This window comes from Pseudophryne corroboree, chromosome 4 (genome assembly GCF_028390025.1).
Source record: "Pseudophryne corroboree isolate aPseCor3 chromosome 4, aPseCor3.hap2, whole genome shotgun sequence".
Lineage (NCBI taxonomy): Eukaryota > Metazoa > Chordata > Amphibia > Anura > Myobatrachidae > Pseudophryne > Pseudophryne corroboree.
In genome coordinates this window covers 722,990,192-723,002,748 of record NC_086447.1, presented here as the reverse complement: position 1 = coordinate 723,002,748, position 12,557 = coordinate 722,990,192, and the positions used below count along the sequence as shown (strand labels likewise).

The 12,557-nt window shown below is 43.9% G+C and overlaps 1 protein-coding gene and 1 pseudogene across 1 annotated transcript in view; one reads left to right on the top strand and one right to left on the bottom strand.

Annotated features, from left to right (window-relative positions):
* Window positions 1–2,347: 2,347 nt before the first annotated feature.
* Window positions 2,348–12,557, bottom strand: part of NLRC4 (NLR family CARD domain containing 4) — a 35,299-nt gene continuing 25,089 nt past the window's right edge. The window contains exons 5-8 of the mRNA XM_063918048.1: window positions 8,127–8,297; window positions 5,270–5,362; window positions 5,025–5,192; window positions 2,348–2,679 (exon numbers count right to left, since the gene is read on the bottom strand). Of these exons, the coding sequence (XP_063774118.1) occupies window positions 2,348–2,679; window positions 5,025–5,192; window positions 5,270–5,362; window positions 8,127–8,297 (764 nt within the window). The remainder of the gene's footprint in view (window positions 2,680–5,024; window positions 5,193–5,269; window positions 5,363–8,126; window positions 8,298–12,557) is intronic.
* On the top strand, window positions 3,727–3,845 carry LOC134913003 (5S ribosomal RNA; annotated as a pseudogene).

Genomic DNA, 12,557 nt, shown 5'->3' with positions numbered 1-12,557 from the left:
TGGGGTTTGCCTGCCATTCAACAAATGAATAATGTCAATCGCCTTTCTCGTGTTGTCCCTGGCCTGGCGTCCTGGGATAAATCCCACCTGGTCATAATGTATCAGACCAGGGAGCACACCATTAAGTCGGGTAGCCAAGATTTTAGCGTAGATTTTGATGTCTAGATTTAATAAGGATATCGGGCGATAGTTAGCGCAACTTCGTGGGTCCCTACCCTCTTTATGAATGACTATGACTCTAGCCTCCAACATAGTACTTGGGAAAGGGGTGCCATGTAGTACTGCGTTGAACAATACCCTGAGATGAGGGACCAACAGGGGGGCAAATTTTTTATAGTAAGAGGCCGAGAAGCCATCAGGGCCCGGGGCTTTAGAGGATTTTAGAGTTCTTAGGACGGCAGTTATTTCTTCCTCTGTGATATCTCTATTCAGCTCCGCAGAGTCGGTGTCAGATAGTCTAGGGAGATCGGCTTGGCGTAAGAATTCTGAGATTACAGCGTTAGGGGGACTGGGATTCGGAGCAGAAGGGTTTAAATTATAGAGTTTTTTGTAATAGTCTCGGAACACCTTGTTTATACTCCCCGGGTCATACGTGACTTCGCCAGATTCGGTATGCACCGCTAGGATATTATTTCGTGATCGTTGTGCTCTAAGGCGGGAAGCCAGGATTCTATCGGCCTTGTCGCCTTTCTCATAGAAGGTCTGGTTAAGTCTCTGAAGAGTCTTTGCCGTACGTTCCGACAGAGAGAGTGACAGTGCATTTCTAGCTTCTAACAGGGTCTCTAGATTAGTCGGGGTAGGAGAGAGTTTATGTTGGCGCTCAAGAGCTTGGAGTTTAGTTGAGAGGGAAAGGAAGCTAAGCTCCCGGGACTTTTTAAGTCTAGCCGCCTGGCTAATCAGATGACCACGTAGCACGGCCTTATGCGCTTCCCATAGAGTGGTTGGAGAAGTTTCAGGGAGGTCATTTAGTAAAAATTTTCAGTTTTGACATTTAACCATCTTACATTAATTAGCATAAAAATAAAAATCGTCAAAACAAACCAACTTTTACCAGAGGGAACAAAAACTACATCAGAGTTTGAAATATAATAAAACTTATGTTAGTAAAGATAGATTTCCAATTGTGTATTGCACAGCATTACTAGTCATGGTACAGTGGGCCTGATTCATGTTTGTAAGTAAAGCAAAAGCATGTTGCACTGCAGGTGGGGCAGATGTAACATGTGCAGAGAGAGTTAGAATTGGGTGGGGTGTGTTCAAACTGTAAAAATAAAGCTCTCTAACATTTGTGGGCTGCATGCAAAATCAGCCAGTATTTACCCTGCACAAACAAAAATGTATTTGCTCCCTATAAATGTATTTGCTCCCCTTATTTATTTAATAACAGTTTCTTATATAGCGCAGCAAATTCCGTTGCGCTTTACAATTGGACACAATGATATAACAAAACTGGGTAATAAACAGTCAGAGGTAGGAAGGCCCTGCTCGCAAGCTTACAATCTATAGGGAAATAGGCATTGATACACAAGGAAAGGCATTAAATATTGCTTAATTGTCCACCGGATTGCATAGGTTCTAGGTGGGTCGCATGATATCACATCACAGCAATGATGAACCCTGGTCAGAAAGAAGGGAAAGTGAAGAAAGAGAAAATATGTGGAGGATATGTGCGGACTGTACAGTGGGGATATAAACGGATAGGAAAGCTTATGAAGGTTGAGTGAGCGGTTCTGGAATGTGATGAGCTAGCCAGAAGAGGTGTGTTTTCATTGAACGTTTGAAGGTTTGGTGACTAGGGGAGAGTCTTATTGTGCATGGTAGGGCATTCCACAGAGTGGGTGCAGCCCGAAGGAAGTCCTGCAATCGTGCATGGGAGCAAGTAATGAGTGTGGATGAGAGACGTAGATCTTGTGAAGATCGGAGAGGTTGGGTTGGGAGATATTTTGAGATGAGCGAAGTGATGTACATTGGTGTAGTATGGTTAATGGCCTTATGTGTGAGTAAAAGTATTTTATATTGAATACGGTAGAATACAGGTAACCAATGGAGGGACTGACAGAGTGGATCTGCAGACGATGAACGTCTAGCAAGGAAGATTAGCCTCGCAGCTGCATTCAGAATGGATTGTAGTGGTGAGAGTCTCTTTTTGGTAAGACCAGAAAGAAGACTATTGCAGTAATCAATGCGGGAGATAATGAGAGCATGGATTAAGAGTTTTTTCAGTGTCTTGTGTAAGGTATTGCCCCCTTGCATGGCAACACAAACTTATTTTCTTTTTTTGCTTTACTTACTGTATAAACATGAATCAGGCTTTTTGTTCATTCAAATTGCTGGATCTTAGATTCTGTTAAGTTTTCTGAACTTGAAAAAAGTGCTCATAACTTTCTCCTGTTGTGCAGTTTAATTTTACATTTTTCATTTTACCCAGGTCCATATTATCCAGTTCCCAGTTATTCAGCTCCAACGAAGATAAGAATGGAAGCTGCTCCACTACACGGCACAAAGTCTGGACAACATCACCAATTGGAATAAAGATTGTCTCTGTACTAAGATTAAAATGTTTCAGGCTCTTTAGGTTTTGAAGAGCGTTAATGAAAGAAATCCAGCCAGCTACTCCAGCGTGGTTATATGATAGGTCCAGAAATGCAAGCTTTATGAATTCCTCCTTAAAGTAAGTACCTGTATAGGTGAGGAATTGAAGTATATAGTTAGCACTTTTTATGTTAACCATGCAGATTCTTCATTTTAAAAAAAACGTTGCTCAGTCCAGTATAAGTTTGATATTGTCACAAGCTTAGCTTCATGTGAAACCTAAATAATTCCAGGAGATATTTTACCACATTTACTCACTGAGCTATAATGCAATGTGAACTAGTGAATTAGCCACCAATTGTTAGACATGGACCCTGACTGTATGGTTAGAGGCACCAAGAGTAGAGTGGGTATAGACAGAGCGTGTCTGGTGGCTTAGGCCTTCCCATGAGGCACAGCAATGCCCGCAGATGGTAGTGGAATGCTCACTTAAGCAACACATCATTGCAGCCTCAACATAAAGAGCTCAACAATTTTTGTGCCCCATATATACCCATAACCCCTCCATGTAACTCTCATATGTCTGCTTTCATTTTTCCTTCCCTAGTGACATTTTCCATTTACTTAAACAAGAGCAATTGCAGCTTATGGCTTTATTTTACCTAGATCCTTTTGTGTGACATGCCCAATTGTGGGCCTGAGTCAGAGATATCGTTATTATCGATGGTTTATGTACATCTCCCATATTTGTGGGACTGTGCATGCACATGCAATGCCCCCATATGGGGGTGGATAGGGGGTGGCACTGGGCCGCATTCTACAGGTTTGTAGGTGTGCTGAGGACAGGGTCTGCTTCCAACACAAATTACTGGCCCTGGCAGCATGAACAGCCTACAAGTTATCTGATGCATGGGTCATAGAAGCATGCAGGATGCCTCCTGCTACATTTGCATAATTAGACTATGCACCCTTGTCACCCTTGACAGCATATCTACACTCTTTCTTTCCCCCTCCCCTTGTTTTCCCCTTTTGTCCCCCCTTCCCCTTTGTCACCTTCTTCTTTCCCTTTTCCATCTTTAACCCCTTCCCCGTTGGATTTGCTCCTATCTTACCTTTTCTGAATCTCATTTTTACAAGTGGGATCATAACATTTCAGTGCACTCTCATTAGTGTGTCTGAATTATCTGCCCACTTTCCTACTACCATACCCCAACGCATACACACAACCTCGTCTAATCTTGGAAGCTAAACGGTGGTGGGATGGGTCAGTACCTGGATGGGAGACCCCCAGGGAATACCCAATGGAGTAGGATGGCAAGGATAAACCGTTCTGACGCTAACACTAGCAGCAGGATCACCATTTTTTACTTCTTTCTGAACTTTACCTGTCTTACATATGCTATATGTAACAGTAAGTAATAAACTTTAAGGACACCTATGATATACTGTACCTTCTTTGAAATTACATATTACAGGTACTATAAGCATCATGAATCCAGTGAGTGGGTCTCCCCTCACACTAATTGGCCAATTAGGGTCTTCTTAATACAAACTTGTTTTATACTGATCCAAGGCAGACGGAAGTAGTATTATATGTAACTACTTTCCTGTCTGAAATCACCTCATATGCTGACGGATCAGAACACATTTTATCTTTTTATCCTTGCAGTGTTTTGGTTGCCTAATGTATTTTATGTGAAGAATCAATAAAAGTTAAGTTTAAATTAATTGTTTAATACCATTTCTAATTGATATAATTAAGATTGCGCCCAAACAAGAGTCTTCTTTTTCTTTTTCTTTTCCATGCATATATACCTTCTCACTCAGGGCGCACTGCCAAATGGACATATAGTGTAAACTCACCTACTAACGTATATCGTCCACTTCTGGTCTTCTTACCTATTGAACCCTAATGTACTTAGGCCAGTGCAGAATCATAACCCTTTTTTTCACACATTTGCATAATTTAGCAGCTGCTGCAACAACCCATGGACGTGCGGTGAGCTAAATAGCTCAGGAGGCACTGGCTAGCCCCAGAGCCAGATTTACATGCAATTTATGAGCCACAGCGTACATCTGGGCATTTTACACAGGTGCAGCAGTATAAACTCCTGGAAATTTGGTGAGTTTTAAACAGAGATGTGCGGAAAAGATACACAGGTGAGGCACCGCCTCACCTGCCATAGACTTTTTACTCCAGAGTTTTGGCTATAAAAATGATTAGAATAATGCAAAGAAGATATTTCAAACATATCCTTTGTATTTTTTATATACGTTATACAGTCAAAACTCTGGTGCAAATGTTAGTATGACAGTAAAGACTCTGCCTCACCTGCCTCACCCCACCGCACGTCAGTGCAACAACCATCATAGCCGCTACTACAGTGTGACCCTCTCTAAATCACCCCTGTGTTAGGTAATTACCGACATGAAATGTAAAAATGTTCTGGCCCAGCTATTAATTGGTAAAAGAAAGCTGCATGTCTTCTCACCTAACTTTATCATGTCCTCATCTGCCATGTTCCATCTTCTGAATGCAAGTTTTGATAATTTGGGAATTTTCTTAAGTTGACACATCAAGTCATCCAAGCAGCATTTGACATCAGTGCCGCCAGGTAGCGAAAGGGCTGAAAGTTCTGGCAAATGACTCAAGGCATGACCTGAAAGCAAATGCATTTAACAGGTCTGCATTGTGTTTTATTGTTAGTTGATTTTGGTAAGTAACATAAATATTTACCCAATTCTTTCACTGACTGTTTCCCACCATCTTCCAAATAGTTATCAGACAAATCGAGTATCTGAAGGTTAGTAAGTTTTTCCAGATTGACTGCTGTGAAATAAAAAACAGAAGTTGGATTAGTGAAAACTTTAAGACTTTTTTTTATTTTTCATTTGCTGTAAGGATTCATTCACATTGCTGAATCACTTATATAGGAAAGTGTCAGGTCTCAAGTGAGCCTGAATATACCATGGGACGCAGTTAATTTACTGGCTGTCGTGATCCCGGAATTCAGGAATCCAAAGCCGGAATCCCGACAGCCGGGGAAATGCCGGCGTCCAAATTCCAACCAAAGCCCGGTATTCACACTCGAGTGGCAGTCCACGACACCACACGCTGTGCTCGCTGCTGGTATTCTGGCTGTCGGAATCCCGGCGTCGGTCTCCTGCTGGAAAATCCTACCGAACCCTATACCATATATCATATAGATATATGGGAAAGCACAGAAGTGATTAGCATTGACGGCACAATAAGTTGCTTATGGTTGTTTAAAATAAACGTTGAACCACTTGAATAGACAACACAGAAATTAAAAAGTGGGTTTTTTTGCAACAAAAAAGGGTAATAGGGTGAGGAAAGGCTAGTGGGCAGTTAATATCTCATTATCCTAGTGTTACATGCAATCACTTAAACGCACATAGAAAAAGATGCATAAAGGAAAGCTCATGTGTCTAGAACAAACCATGTCCCTTAGAATGTAAGCTCTCACGAGTAGGGCCCTCTTCCCTCATGTGCTTATACTTTTCTTACTTTAATAATCCTCAACTGCCCAGATCCCACAGTTTTTTTGACCACCTGGAACTTATCTCTATGTTCACTGGTGTAGTTATGCTTAGTTGCCCTGTACTTGTCCTATATTGTATTCAACTGTAAGTCACTGTTTTCCTATTTTTTATGTGCATTTGTACTCTGTAATTGGGCGCTGCGGAACCCTTGTGGCGCCATATAAATAAAGGATAATAATAATAATAATAATAATAATAATAATAATAATGTTGCAATGCAAGGGGTACAAATACACATTTTTATTGCATGCATAGCAACGTGTGCTGTTGTATGTAGCCCATAAATGCTGGACAGCTTTATTTTTACACTGCAATTTATATATGAGTTAGGACACACATCTCCCAAATCTAAATCTCTGTACTGTTTTTATCAACTTGGTGCAAAAACAGATTTGAAAACATCAGCTTTTTGGTTATTCAAAACACGTACAAGCCAGATAGCCAATCAGATCCAAACGTAACCCAGTCAAAACCGAAGCACTCATCTCTACCTAGGAGGTACTGGAAAGGCGTATTTTTCTTAGCCTATGTGCTCTACCTACTTCCAATAAATTATAGCGCAGCTCTGAGAGAACCACTTTCAAGAGATCTATTATATAAACAAACTTAATTCTTGTCTTACTGACTCAGCTATATCCCTTAACCCATGAAGGCTTCACACTCACTCAGATTTTAACACTTTGGCACACCTGCTATCATATACTGTTGTACAGTACGCACAGGTATGATTTGTGATGAAGTCAGTTATACAGTATATTGTATGTTTGCTGGTTGACAGCCTATCCAGGGCAACCACTTTTTTTAATATTCATTCATATATTAATTTTATTGACTCTTCAATAACATAAAATATAGCTTATAATAATTAGAGTACCTGGGTTAATAGTGTCTCAGTTTTTGCATCCGAGGGGCCTGTATTGTCCTACTTGCTAAGTGATGAATTAAACATTGGGACCAACACCCATTACAGCTGGGACAGTAATGTTGGAACAGCCATGTGAGACTATGGGGGTGATTCAGACCTGATCGTAGATGTGCTAAATTTACCTTCTCGGTCGCAGTGGCTGCGTGTGACATTACGCAGCCGCTGCGGCCCGCCCCCGCAACGGTCAGGACATGCCTGCGTTGTCCGGACCGCGCCCCACCAACAGCGTTCTAATGCTGTTAGCACGCCCCGCGACGGCCTTTGCCTGTCAATCAGGCAGAGGCGATCGCAGCAGTGAGATACTTTCGCATCTCACAGGGTGCGCACGCACAGTGTGGCCGCTGTGCGTGCGCACTCCAGAAAGGGCTTCAGGCTGCGATCGCTGCCATTGCAGCGATTGGGTCTGAATTAGGCCCTATGCTTTCTATCAGTAGCGGATCTTGCCACGGGCAAGCAGGACTTTTGCCCGGGGCGGCGCCTTCCGGAGGGCGCCGGCGCAATCCGGAGGGTGCTGCACCATGGCAAGATCTGCTACTGTGCCCCCCGCTGTGTCCGCTGTGTCCCCCACTGGTCCCCCGCTGTGAAGGGAACTAGACGCTACCCGTCTAGTTTCCCTTCGTGGAGAGGACCTTTGCTGTGCGGTGCGCGATGACGTCATCGCGCACCGCACAGCATTGTGGGACTGACACAGACACTAGTGGGTCATAATTGACCTCTAGTGTCTATCTGTCCCATAGATCCGAGGAGAGGAGCGGCGCCGGCGGAGGTCTGCAGCGGTCGGGAATCAGGTGCGGGGATAGTAAGTATTATTATTATTTTTTTTGTGTGTAAGCGGCACTACTCCTACAGGGGGCACAAATGGGGGCACAACTCTACAGTGGGCGTAACTGACCACGCCCCTTGTATGAAGCCATGCCTCTATTTTCCACCCGGGGCGCCAAAAGGGCTAGCACCGGCCCTGCTTTCTATCTGAGAATAACATTATCAGTGAAATTCAAGACACCTTCCAAACACTTCTTTATTGTGTCAAGTATACTGGATTTGAATGAATATTTTCTAATTAGCCAAACAAAATGTCTCGAAAAGAAATAGCTGCCGTACTTACAAAGAGAGCTCAGTGCTTCTGTGGTCAAGTAGCAATTAACTAAGGAAAGCTCTTTTATTTGGTGACAGTTGTGTGATACTGATTCTACAACATGTTCCATGCCTTTCCCAACATTGCGTAGATCACACAATTTCAGGATCTTTAACTCGTGTAAGCAGCAAATGCCTTTTGCTGTAAATAAAAAAAAAAGTTGAGAAAAGTTGCATTAATGTTTATAACAGTGGTTTCAAACCTTATGACAAACATCAGTGGTTACATATTCAGGTGATACAAAATCTTTCTGATTATAACTGTGGATTATGAAAGAGAAAGTTATCACATCTTTAAATTGATGGTGGCTGATGTTATGTCGCACACAGCCCGCTAGCCAGCAGGACCAGGGGCGTCGGAGTGGGGGGGGGGGCAAGGGGGCAGCTCGCTCCGCCCAAACATGAGAGAGGCGCCATCCATCCCCTGCCTGTGTAAGCCACCGCCGCCGGCTGCAGAGGAGCCGCTGTGTAGTGTTACTGCTTCTACTATAGTGCGCAGTGCGGGCAGCGGCAAAGCCGGCCCTAGGCATAATAGGCAAATGCGGCGGACGGGAACTGGGCGGGCGCCGCCGCGCGCACTGGGAGGGGAGGAGAGGAAGAATCAGTGATCTCACTTTATCACCAGCAGCTGGGGGCGGAACGGGGAGCCGTGAGTGCGTGACAGAGAGTGGGGGCGGGTTCTAGCTGTGTGCACTGCTGCCTGTTCCCTCTCTTTCTCCTGCAGCTCAATCACAATCTGAGGTGAGCAACCGGCCTCAGCATATTCTCACTGTAGCTGAAACCTGTGTATGTGTGTAAGCCAGTGTGTGTCTGATCTTATATGCCCTACCAGGCTCTAATGTGCTTGTAACCAGGTTCCCCCCACCCAGGCCCCAGTATGTGTGTTCCCATGTCCCTCATTGGCCCCACTATGTGTGTCCTCATATACCTCACCCAGCCCCCAGGGTGTGTGTCCCCATATCCCTCACCCGGCCCCAGTATGTGTGTCCCCATATCCCTCACCTGGCCCCACTATGTGTGTCCCCATATCCCTCACCCGGCCCCACTATGTGTGTTCCCATATCCCTCACCCAGCCCCCAGGATGTGTGTCCCCATATCCCTCACCCGGCCCCAGTATTTGTGTCCCCATAACCCTCACCCGGCCCCACTATGTGTGTCCCCATATCCCTTACCCGGCCCCACTATGTGTGTCCCCATATCCCTCACCCAGCCCCCAGGATGTTTGTCCCCATGTCCCTCACCCGGCCCCAGTATGTGTGTCCCCATATCCCTCACCCGGCCCCACTATGTGTGTCCCCATATCCCTCACCCGGCCCCACTATGTGTGTCCCCATATCCCTCACCCAGCCCCCAGGATGTTTGTCCCCATGTCCCTCACCCGGCCCCAGTATGTGTGTCCCCATATCCCTCACCCGGCCCCACTATGTGTGTCCCCATATCCCTCACCCGGCCCAGGATGAGTGTCCCTCACCCGGCCCCCCAGGATGTGTGTCCCCATGTCCCTCACCCGGCCCCACTATGTGTGTCCCCATATCCCTCACCCGGCCAGAGGCGGAACTACCGCCAGTGCAACCAGTGCGTTGCACTGGGGCCCGCCTCTGTCCAGGTGCCCAAAGCATGTAATGAGTCAAACTGACTCATTACATGCCGCTGTGTGCTGCGGGCAACCGTTGCCCGCAGCACACAGCCGCCCAGAGAGGAGAGGAGCGCACTGCAGCAGCACGGGGTAGAAGGAGGAGGAGGGAGGTGGAGGAGGGAGCCGCAGCAGCGCTTTGTTACTGGTGGAGGCGCTGCTGCTGCTGCCCCTCTGCTTCACTATAGGCTGTCTTCCGAGAACAGCCTATAGTGAAGCAGAGGGGCAGCAGCAGCAGAGCCTCCACCAATAACACAGCGCAGCTGCGGCTCCCTCCTGCACCTCCCTCCTCCTCCTTCTCTCCTGCCGGGGAATCGTCAGAAGCTGCACAGAGGAGCCTGAGCCAGCGGAGAGGGTAAGTATAATTCTGGATAGAAAAAAAAAGAGAAAATAGGGAGGGTCTACAAGTTTGGCGCACAGCAGCCCGTCCACTGACAAAATACCTATGTAAAAATCACCGATTTTACCAAAACAATATATAGAAGAAGCAAGTGTTGGTATTTATCTGTGTCCAGGGCGCGTAAAAAAAGAAAAAGGTAATGAAACTTAACACATCCCTTGTCAAATGGGTATACGATGTCTTCTCCAGGTTATGCAGGCCTATGAGTCCTTTCGTTCAGGTGAATCTTCTCGTTATAAATGGCTCCCAGTTCATGTCAAAATGGAGAGAAATAAGAGAGAAAAAAAATGTGTAGCACCGTTTACAACAGCTAGAATCGAGAATTCCACACAATGAAAGTTTTTAAGGGCGTACCCCACTCACACAGAAACAAGTAAGTGGGTTCCCGTAAAGGTATCTTTATTGCTAGTTTTTTTCACCAATCCCCTCAGGTTAGGTTCACGTAATTAAGCGTGCCTGAATCTCACACCACATGGGGTACTGTAAACACGTAGGGGTAGCGTCTGAGGCAATTTCAATGCGTACCCTCACTTACACAGAGCAAAGCCAGAACATTCATATAACGGTTTCTTTATATCAACAAAAATCCTCAGGTGCGTACCCCAACTCACTCAGTAAACGATGAATGACTCCTATAAAGGTTTCTTTAAATAGATTCACTGGTATCCCTTTGGTGGATCCACAAGAGGAAAAGGAACTCTTTCTCCCAAATGCCAGACCAGAGTCATAAAAAAAATCATTCTTTCTAAAACAGGTTTTTTATTCCAGACATAGTCCAAATTCATACAAAGAAATCACCACACATGGTGACAGAAAAAATAAAAAAGTAAAAATTTAAAAGTACAATAAAAATTCCAAAGGCAAAATTTGAGATAATAATCGGCGTGATTATTCCCTTTTTCCAGAAAAACTACTCACAGTACAGTCGTCCGACGCGTTTCGGTCTCGAATGGACCTTAATCATGAACTATCTGCACTGTGAGGAGTAAGCATATTTATGCTATGAACATCCAATGAATGAGTAGCCGGAAATGACATCATTAATTACAATGAAAATTAATTTTGTTTAAAAACATGATTATTCATCACACAAATTCATAATAACATATACATAAACACTAGTATCATGCATGGTGAAAAAGTACAGCAGGAAAAACACTTTAAAACATATTTTCTTCTCCATTAAAAAACGGAGCTTGGAATTCTGGGTAATGTAGTTTCCATAGTGGACTACTACATGACCATATATGGTGTTTCCACCGGATATTGTGTTGCACCGCTGCTTGTGAAACTTCCCCAGAAAATAATCCCTGAAGGTTTGTTCCGTTTGTAGCCGGAAATGACATCATTAATTACAATGAAAATTAATTTTGTTTAAAAACATGATTATTCATCACACAAATTCATAATAACATATACATAAACACTAGTATCATGCATGGTAAAAAAGTACAGCAGGAAAAACACTTTAAAACATATTTTCTTCTCCATTAAAAAACGGAGCTTGGAATTCTGGGTAATGTAGTTTCCATAGTGAACTACTACATGACCATATATGGTGTTTCCGCCGGATATTGTGTTGCACCGCTGCTGGTGAAACTTCCCCAGAAAATAATCCCTGAAGGTTTGTTCCGTTTGGAGAGACAGACGGCGGAAGTGACGTATCGCCGTCTTCTATTTCCGTTTTCAGGGATTCTGGGGTTTGTAGTTTAGAAGGGGAACCGGCGCGGCCATTTCATAGGTTAGAAAGCACTCTGAAACGGTCACCATGGAAACCAGCCGTGTTTTTGGTTTCTTTTCATACATATTATGAGTAGCTAATATAAACGTAAAACAAAGAGAAACAGGAATTAGTGGAAAAAATAGAAACTACAGACTTTCTAAACAGATCTGGGGTAACACTTTTATGAAAATGTTGCATTAATAGATAAAGCTCAAAGTCGCATATTAATTTAGCACATCAGTCAAGGAACCATTTAAGCTCAAAATCGCAGTTCAGACCACCTGGACTTAAGGTGTCATACATAAAAATACATTTCATTTCCGACTTAGCTAGAAGTGTATTGAGGTCTTTATTCCTTCCGTTTCCTTTGACCTGTCTAATTCCATAAAAGCCTGATATTTCTGTGACCAAACAATTATGTTTGGTTTTAAAATGAGCAGACAAAGAATGGGTTAGAAGGCCTTTTTTAATGTTTCTAATGTGCTCCCCCAGGCGAACCTTCAAGGGTCTAAAGGTCCGCCCAATATAAAATAAATTACAGCTGCATTTAATAGCGTAAATGACATTTTTACTGTCACAAGTGATAAAATCTGTAATATTCACTTTTTTCTCATTTATATGGATATTTTCAATTTTGCTTTTTCC